This window comes from Sapajus apella, unplaced genomic scaffold (genome assembly GCF_009761245.1).
Source record: "Sapajus apella isolate SASKATOON/1434 unplaced genomic scaffold, GSC_monkey_1.0 scaffold123, whole genome shotgun sequence".
NCBI classification, from domain to species: domain Eukaryota; kingdom Metazoa; phylum Chordata; class Mammalia; order Primates; family Cebidae; genus Sapajus; species Sapajus apella.
This window is the reverse complement of record NW_022437063.1, coordinates 2,554,177-2,563,950: the sequence shown is the minus strand read 5'-3', so window position 1 is coordinate 2,563,950 and position 9,774 is coordinate 2,554,177. Positions and strand designations below refer to the sequence as shown.

General features: G+C 40.2%; 1 protein-coding gene across 1 annotated transcript in view; it reads left to right on the top strand.

Moving 5' to 3' along the window:
• SMC1B (structural maintenance of chromosomes 1B) overlaps window positions 1-9,774 on the top strand; it is a 78,546-nt gene that overhangs the window by 50,006 nt on the left and 18,766 nt on the right. The window contains exons 13-15 of the mRNA XM_032261456.1: window positions 2,576-2,713; window positions 3,278-3,394; window positions 5,061-5,167. Of these exons, the coding sequence (XP_032117347.1) occupies window positions 2,576-2,713; window positions 3,278-3,394; window positions 5,061-5,167 (362 nt within the window). The remainder of the gene's footprint in view (window positions 1-2,575; window positions 2,714-3,277; window positions 3,395-5,060; window positions 5,168-9,774) is intronic.

Below are 9,774 nucleotides of genomic sequence, written 5' to 3'. Positions count from 1 at the left end.
TCCTCCCTCAGCCTCCTGAGTAGCTGGGACTACAGGCACGCGCCACCGTGCCCAGCTAATTTTTTTTGTATTTTTAGTAGAGACGGGGTTTCACCATGTTGACCAGGATGGTCTCGATCTCTTGACCTCATGATCCACCCGCCTCGGCCTCCCAAAGTGCTGGGATTACAGGCTTGAGCCACCACACCCGGCCTATACTTCGTATTTTTTTAAAAGTTCTAAATAAAGATCATAGGTTCTGTCCTATTAAAGAACTCTTTACAAATTGACATGGCAAAGACATGGTAGAAATAGATGGGCAAAAGATAAGATCAGACAGTTCACTGAAAGAAGAAATCCATATGGCCAGTAAACATGACAAAATGTTCAATACAGAATATAGTACAAATTAAGATGATACCTATCAATGAGACTTGGAAAAGTGTATATATATTACTTATTGCTGATGGAGATGTAAGGAAAAGAGTACTCATACATTATAGAGATTGGAATTATTATAGCTTTGGGAAGTAATTCATATCAGCCATTAAAATAAAAACATGAATACCTTTGACCCATCAGTCTCACCCTGAGGAATCTATGCATGGCAATAAAACACTTGCCATGCATAGAGTCCATGCTTGAGGGTCTACTACAATGTTGTTGTAGCATTATTTGTGGTGACAAAAATGTGGAAAGAGAATGTCCATTGTTGAGAGAATAGTTGGATAGCTTTGCTACAGTCAGACTCTGGAATAATATGCAGCCAGTAAAAGAATGAATTTAGAGCTTAATCAGTTGACTTGTGAGTAACTGAATTAGAAAAGCAAGGCAAGAAAAGCACGTTTCATATGATTCTGAATTTGTAATTGTTAACAAAAAGAAATCCTGTAATTTATTTGAGGAGAGTTATTCTGAACCAAATATGAGTGACCAATGGCCTGTGACACAGCCCTCAGGAGATCCTGAGAATATGTGCACAAGGTGAACGGGGCACAGCCCACTTTTATACATTAAAATGTCTCCCTAAAGGGAGACATGAAACATCAGTCAAATACATGTAAGATGTACATTGGTTCTGTCCAGAAAGATGGGACAGCTTGAAGTGGGGGCTTCCAGGTTATATGTACATATAAAAATTTTCTGATTGGCAATTGGTTGATTTATTATCAATAGAAAGGAATGTCTGTGTTATGATAAGTGGTTGTGGAGACCAAAGTTTTATCATGGAGATGAAGCCTCCAGTAGCAGGCTTCAGAGAGAATAGATTGAAAATGTTTCTTTTCCCTTTGTGGTTTTTTTTTTTTTTTTTTGAGACTGAGTGTCTCTCAGTTGTTTAGACTGGAGTGCAGTGGTGTGATCTTGGCTCACTGCCACCTTCACCTCCCAGGCTCAAGCGATCCTTCCATCTTAGCCTCCCAAGTAGCTGGGACTACAGGCAGGTACAGTACCACCATGTGGCTAATTTTTTTTTGTTTGTAGAGACAGGGTTTCACCATGTTGCCCAGGCTGGCCTCAAACTCCAGGGCTCAAGTGATCTGCCCTTCTCGGCCTCCCAAAGTGCTAGGATTACAGGCATGAGCCACTGCACCCAGCAGAAAATGTTTATCAGACTTAAGGTCTGTGTTAATGTTTAATGCTGGTTGGCTTTTCCTGAATTCCAAAAGGGAGAGGATACAGGGAGGCATGTCTAACCACTCTTTCCTGTCATGGCCTGAACCAGTTTTTCAGGTTAACTTGAAATGCCCTTGCTGAGAGAGAGAAGGGTTCCATTCAGATGGTCAGGGGGTGGGCTTAGAATTTTACTTATGGTTTACACGAAACAAGCGTTAAGAAACCAACATATAGTCTGGGTGCAGTGGCTCATACCTGTAATCCCAGCATTTTGGGAGGCTGAGGTCAGGAGTTCAAGACCAGCTTGACCAACACAGAGAAACCCTGTCTCTACTAAAAATACAAAATTAGCCAGGCGTGGTGGCACATGCCTTTAACCCCAGCTACTTGGGAGGCTGAGGCAGGAGAATGGTTTGAACCTGGGAGGTGGAGGTTGTGGTGAGCTGAAATCATGCCATTGCACTCCAGCCTGGGCGACAAGCAAAAACTCTGTCTCAAAAATAAAAAAAACAACCAACATATATAGGTGAATATGTATACATATATATCAGAAGGACTTAGAGTAAGAATACTAGAAGAACATGTACTAGGGAGTCAATTTGGTTTAGTAATAAGGTGAGTGAAGAAAGAAGGGGATGAAGGAGGCAAGCCACAATATAAAGATGCACTAAAAACAAGGCAATTATATGACCCTATTTATGTCGTTAATGTGTGAGATGTACACACACCCCTCCTCATTTTCCATTTGTAATTCTTTCCTGTTAAGCATTGTTAGTTTTTTTTTTTGAGGAAGCTGCATGGCATTTTGGTTACTCCAGATCGCTAAAGTACTTAATTGCCTAGTCTCTTACTGGAAGAAAGAGAGGTAAAGTGTGGTTGTGGTGGTAAGTAAAAATCAGTGAATTATTACATATGAAAACACTTTGAAAAGTGAAAATGCTTTTCTATCATAAAATATTTTCATATTTTTATTTCTTTTTAGGATTTAATGAAGACACTCCGCAAAGAAACAGATTTGAAACAAATACAGACTCTGGTACAGGGAACTCAAACACGACTCAAATATTCACAAAGTGAACTAGAGACAATTAAAAAGAAGCACCTTGTTGCTTTTTACCGGGTAATTTAGACTTACATAAAATATGATGGGCATTTGACCCAGAACATAGAATTTCAGGAATTAGATTTATATAGCTCCATGTAATTTTTAGATACTTTTATTTTTTTGAGACAGTCTCACTCTGTCACCAAGGCTGGAGTGCAGTAGCTCTATCTCTGCTCGCTCCAACCTCCGTCTCCCAGATTCAAGTGATTCTCCTGCCTCAGCCTTCTGAGTAGCTGGGATTACAGGCATGTGCCACCACACCCAGCTAATTTTTGCATTAATTTTAGTAGAGACAGGGTTTCACCCTGTTAGTCAGGCTGGTCTCAAACTCCAGAGCTCAGGTGATCCAAAGTGCTGGGATTATAGGCGTGAGCCACCGCACCTGGCTAATTTTAGATACTTTATCCCATAATTGAGATTATATTATAGTCCCTTAATTATTTTGAGGTATTTAATCTTTTATCCAGCTGAATTCATCTTATAGATTCTTTTATTCCAAAAGATACCTATCACATTTTTGGCTTCACTATATAAAGCTAAAACAGCTGTGCTAAAAAAATTTTTCTCTTTTGTTATTAGGAACAATCTCAGCTACAAAGTGAACTACTAAATACTGAATCTCAGTGTATTATGTTGAGTGAAGGAATCAAAGAACGACAACGACGAATTAAAGAATTTCAAGAAAAAATAGATAAGGTCAAGAATGTTATATTTATACATAAATGGTATATATAGTTATAGACCAGATTCTAGATTTCGGGCTTCTTATGCTAAAGCAAAGGTTGACAGGTAACAGTGCCCTATCAGAAACAACAATGTTGTAAGCTAAGTTTTATTGTTTTGCCAAATTAATTTTTTTTGATAACCTCTATTATTCACTTAAAGAGACAATGACCTGTGCCTATTCTCCTCTGCACTCCAACCCCTCCTTGCCCATTGTAAAAAAATTATAGTCTCTTTCTTTTCTTCCACTTCCCTAATACTGTGAGGGAAAGAACGGTCATTCAGTTTATCTTTTAAGGTTATTTATTCATTCAGTAGTATTTTTTTAAAAAAACACCTGTTTTGTAGCAGGCACAGTACTTGGCTCTAGGACAATAAAAATTTGGTCATCTAGTTTCTGCTTAAGAAGGGACAGAAACTTTCTGATTTAATTCTACCCATTGCTTTTAGGACTGACCTTTATCACATGATTTGGAATCACACTTATGTTACTTCCTAATTAGTTATCTCTCTTCCAGGTTAAATATCCCTAATTTCTTTACTTATTCACATTACCATGTATCGAAGACCAGCTCTGGTAACCATCCTCTGGATGTCTGTTAATGCTCCAGAACAGAGCATGATGTCAAGATACCATCTGACCAGTACAGCATACTGTGGGGCTTTACGTATATAACTGTAACTTTCCATGATTTGGATTATCTAGTCACCTAATTGTAACTTACTACTGCATTAATCATATCACATTCATATTTAATGTATATTTAACTAAATCTAAACATGTTTAAAATGTCCTATTCTTAAAATAGATTTCTCTCATCCTATAATTATACATAAAAAATCAGAGCTTTAAAACATCGAGGTTAAATTTTACTTTGTTGAATTTCCCCATTCTAGTTTTCCCAGATCTTTTTCATTCTTAATTCTATGCCGCATACCACTTGTTATTATATTGGCAAAGGTGCTATTGTATTACTCATACGTAAAGAATCTTTTCTTTATTTGTGTAGAATATTTTGGTGGGTCTACAGTAAATGGGATTCTTCCACTTTTTTTTTTTTTTTTTTTTTTTTTTTTTTTTGAGACAGACTTTCACTCTTGTTACCCAGGCTGGAGTGCAATGGTGCGATCTCGGCTCACCGCAACCTCCGCCTCCTGGGTTCAGGCAATTCTCCTGCCTCAGCCTCCCGAGTAGCTGGGACTACAGGCGCGCGCCACCATGCCCAGCTAATTTTTGCATTTTTAGTAGAGACGGGGTTTCACCATGTTGACCAGGATGGTCTCGATCTCTTGACCTCATGATCCACCGGCCTCGGCCTCCCAAAGTGCTGGGATTACAGGCTTGAGCCACCACACCCGGCCTCTTCCACTTTTATACTAAATTCCCATAAAGCCAAAACACTTAATAAGCCCAGTTATGAGCTTTCTTAGTTTTTTTGAATAAGAAATTTGAAAGTAGATGGGCATAATTTATGGAATTAAAGGAGGAGAAAGTACTGGCTTTTCAGAATACAGTAATGCTTGGTGGGATTAGTTTTTGGCCTAATTCAGGAAAATCTTGAAGGGAAAAACTTATATTTAAGATGATATATTTCTTAAAATTCCTTATTACATGAGTTGTTTTAAAATAATTTAAAAGGTCGAAGATGATATTTTCCAACACTTCTGTGAAGAAATTGGCGTGGAAAATATTCGTGAATTTGAGAACAAACATGTTAAACGGCAACAAGAAATTGATCAAAAAAGGTATTTTTATAAAAATATGTTGGTAAGAAGCTTACATATGTATAAAAATAGCTATTATTTCATAATTTAGAGGAATTATGCCTGAGTTTCATTTCATCAAGAAATAGCTAGTAAAAATGTATATTCTTACAAAGAGATCTAATTTTTTTGTGCCACAATTTTTTTAGAGAAAGTACAAATACACAGAATAAGAGAATAGGGGCATAATTACATACTGGTTATTAAAATAATAAGACAATAATTTGCTTGTCTGTAAATATTGATATATGTAGATGAAATTGGTCATTTTCAAGAAATAATATATTACCAAAAATTAAACAAGATAGAAAATTCTAAGATGGCTAGTTACAATAGGAAGAGAAAGTAAAAAGGCTTCCTACTTACCCCATTGCCAAATGCACCAGGTACATATAGCTTCACAGGTGAATTATCCCAGCAAACTTTAAAGGTACATGTAACTTCGTTGTTTAATTTTTAAACAGATGTTCAATATTAAGACTGTTTCGGGCTGGGCATAATTACAGGCTGATGCCTGTAATCCCAGCACTTTGGGAAGCCAAGGTGGGCGGATCACCTGAGGTCAGGAGTTCAAGATAAGTCTGGCCAACACGGTGAAACCCCATCTCTACTAAAAATACAAAAATTAGCCAGGTGTGGTGGTGGATGCCTGTCATCCCAGCTACTTGGTAGGCTGAGACAGGAGAATCTCGTTTGAACCTGGGAGGCAGAGTTTGCAGTAAGCCGAGATTGCACCATTGCACTCCAGCCTGGGAAACAACAAGACTTCATCTCCCCCCCCAAAAAAAAAAAAAAAAATTGATTCCAAAATTCAAAAACGTTACATATACAATAAGAAACTGTAAATCAATCTCACCTACAAATAATTAAGTAAAAATGCAAATCAGTAGTACAACAGCAAAATAAAGTATTATCTAGTGGGCTTTATATCAGAACTATAAGGATGGTTCTGTATTACGAAATCTATTGTTGTAATTAACCATATTAAGGATCACAGAAGAAAAATCATATGATTAAGGATGATGAAGAAACATTTGACAAAATTCAACATTCATTCTTGATTGAATATTCTTAGGATGTGAATACTTAAGATATCTATGATGTGAAAAAATACATCTGAGAAATCAGCATTGTGGTTTCATGGTTTTACTTCCTAGTAATGTCAGAAATGAGAGATACTTGGTATCACTAGTATTTAATATTCTTCTAGAGATACTAGTCAATAAAGTTAGACAAGAAAAATAAAGTATACAAATTTGGTGGTGATATCACCAAAATGGTAGAATAGAAGCAATCTGGCTTCACTGCCTGCAAGAGAAAACCAAAACAAATACGCAGTGTTGAGATTGTCATCAGCAATATCCTGGAATTCAAAAACAAGAATGAGACAGTTCCTGAAGCCACAGAGAAGTGAAAAATCTTGCAGATAGTAAGAGAGTTGGGCTTTTATATCTGTGGTGCTCTTCTCCCAATATATCAGGCACCATGTGTGCAGAAAAATTTCCCCTGAGTCATGGTTACTACCCTGGAAAGAGTGAGATCAAGGTGGACAACCAGCTTCCTCACCATGGGTTCCCTGGCAGGGGACCTCCCTGCCTCAGCCCAGAGGAAGCATCACGAGTACCTGAAGGGGAAAAAATTCCTAAAGACAGACAGAGACAAAGCAGGGAAGCAGAACTACCATCCCCAGTCCAGGAAACACTGCTGTGTTACTTAGTCAAAGGAGACACCATATCAGAGTGGCTGTTCAGCAGTGCCAACCAGTAGGAGGTATGTTCCGTAGTCCCCTGGGCTCTAGCCTGTAGCCAGCCTTCCCAAACTATCAGGATATCCCCTTTGGGACTTCCCCTGTGCAAGATAAGCAATGCTCCAAAGTTTGCTGGAGCCGAACAGATGAGCTTAAGGCATCATCTGGTGCCAAAAAGTAGGCAGTGACCCTATCAGAGGGGGAAAATAAAAAGGTACCTAAGAGGTATATTGTAAGTAAATTTCTAAGCGAACATAACCAATAAAAAAACAAAAAAGAAGCCAGACAGATAATCCTTTAATGTTAAGACATACGTCCACAAAAAACAATAGCAAACGGGGAACCATGACCTGCCAAAATAGACAAAGCAAGGAGCCATTAACTGAGCCTAGTGAGACTAGTAGGCAAGCTCTCTGATCAAGAACTCAAAATCGAAGTTTTAAGGAAACTCAGTGATCTCCAAAATAATAGAAAAGCAACTCAGAAATTTATCAGAGAAGTTTAACAAAGAAATTGAAATGCTGGAACTGAGCAATACATTTGCTAAACTGGAAAATTCATTAGAGGCCATCAACAGCAGAATGGATGAAGCAGAGGAAACAATCAGTGAGCTTCAAGACAGCTACAGGAAAAGAGAAAGAAAGGAATGAAGAATGCCTACAAGATACAGAAAATTAGCTCAGAATATCTCAGAAGAGCAAATCTAAGAAGTATTTGTGGATTGCTGGCAAGATGGCTGAATAGGAACAGCTCTGGTCTGCAGCTTGCAGCAAGATCACTGCAGAAGGTGGGTAATTTCTGCATTTCCAACTGAGGTACCCAGTTCATCTCACTGGGACTGGTTGGACAGTGGGTACAGCCCACAGAGAGCAAGCTGAAGCAGGATGGCGTGTCACCTCACCTGAGAAGTGCAAAGGGTTGGGGACCTCCCTCCCCTAGCCAAGGGAAGCCCTGAGGGTCTACGTCTTGAGGGACTATGCTATGAGGGATGGTGCATTCTGGCCCAGATACTGCACTTTTCCAGTCTTTGCAACCCACAAACCAGGAGATTCCTCTAGTGCCTACACCACCAGGGCTCTGGGTTTCAAGCACAAAACTGGATGGCTGTTTGGGCAGACACCGAGCTAGCTGCAGGAGTTGTTTTTTCATACCCCAGTGGTGCCTGGAATGCCAGTGAGAACCGTTCACTCCCCTGGAAAGGGGGCTGAAGCCAGGGAGCCAAGTCATTTGGTTTGGTAGATCCCACCCCCACAGAGCCCAGCAAGCTAAGATTCACTGGCTTGAAATTCTCGCTGCCAGCACAGAAGTCTGAGGTTGCCTTGGGGATGCTCAAGCTTGGTGGTGCTCAAGCTTGGTGGTAGGAGGGGCATCTGCCATTGATGAGGCTTAAGGAGGCAGTTTTACCCTCACAATGTAAACAAAGCTGCTTGGAAGATCAAACTCAGCAGAGCCCATCACAGCTCAGCAAGGCCACTATAGCTAAGACTGCCTTTCTAGATTCCTCCTCTCTGGGCAAGGCATCTCTGAGAAAAAAAGGCAGCAGCTCCAGTCAGGGGCTTACAGATAAAACCCCCATCTCCCTGGGACAGAGTACCTGGGGGAAGGGGCAACTGTGGATGCAGCTTCAGCAGATTTAGACATCCCTGCCTGACAGCTCTGAAGAAAGCAGTGGATCTCCCAGCACAGCATTCCAGCTCTGCTCAGGGTCAGACTGCCTCAAGTGGGTCCCTAACCCCTGTGTCTCCTGATTAGCAGACACCTCCCAGTAGGGGCTGACAGACATCTCATACAGGAGTGCTCCGGCTGGCATCTGGCAGGTGCCCCTCTGGGATGAAGCTTCCAGAGGAAGGAACAGGCAGCAATGTTTGCTGTTGTGCAGCCTCCACTGGTGATAAGCAAACAGGGTCTGGAGTGGACCTCCAGCAAACTGCAGGAGACCTGCAGCAGAGGGGCCTGTTTGAAGGAAAACTGACAAACAGGAATGGCATCAACATCAACAAAAAGGATGTCCACCCAGAGACCCCATCCAAAGGCCACCAACATCAAAGACCAAAGGTGGATAAAGCCACAAAGATGGGGAGAAACCAGCACAAAAAGGCAGAAAATTCCAAAAACCAGAATGCCTCTTCTCCTCCAAAGTGTCACAACTCCTCACCAGCAAGGTAACAAAACTGGATGGAAAACAGTTACTTGAAAAAACTGACTAAATAAGAATAAACAAAATTATAAAGAAAGACAGGAGGAGACCTGTAGATTATAAAAGATTTAAGAAACATATCACCCATATGCAATGTGTAGATCCTGATTCAAACAACCAATTTTTCTTTATTATTATTTTTTTAAAGACGGGGTTTCACCATGTTGGTCAGGCTGGTCTTGAACTGCTGACCTCAGGTGATCCGCCGGCCTTGGCCTCCAAAGATTTTTCTTTTTTTAAAAAGATTTTTTTTTTTTTTTTGAGATGGAGTCTTGCTCTATCACCCAGGTTGGAGTGCAGTGGTGAGGTCTCAACTCACTGCAACCTGTGCCTCCCGGGTTCAAGTGGTTCTCCTGCCTCAACTTCCCGAGTGGCTGGGACTGCAGGCGCACGCCACCAAGTCCAGCTAATTTTTGTATTTTTAGTACAAGTGGGGTTTTACCATATTGGTTAGGTTGGTCTCAAACTCCTGACCTCAAGTGATCTGCCCACCTTGGCCTCCCAAAGTACTGGGATTACAGTGATGAGCCATCACACCCAGCCTAAAAGAATTTTTAAAAGGAAATTTGGCAATGACAGCAATTTGATATTAAAGAATTATATTTTAGCCATAAGGTTGTAAGTTAAAAAGTCATTTCACTTCTA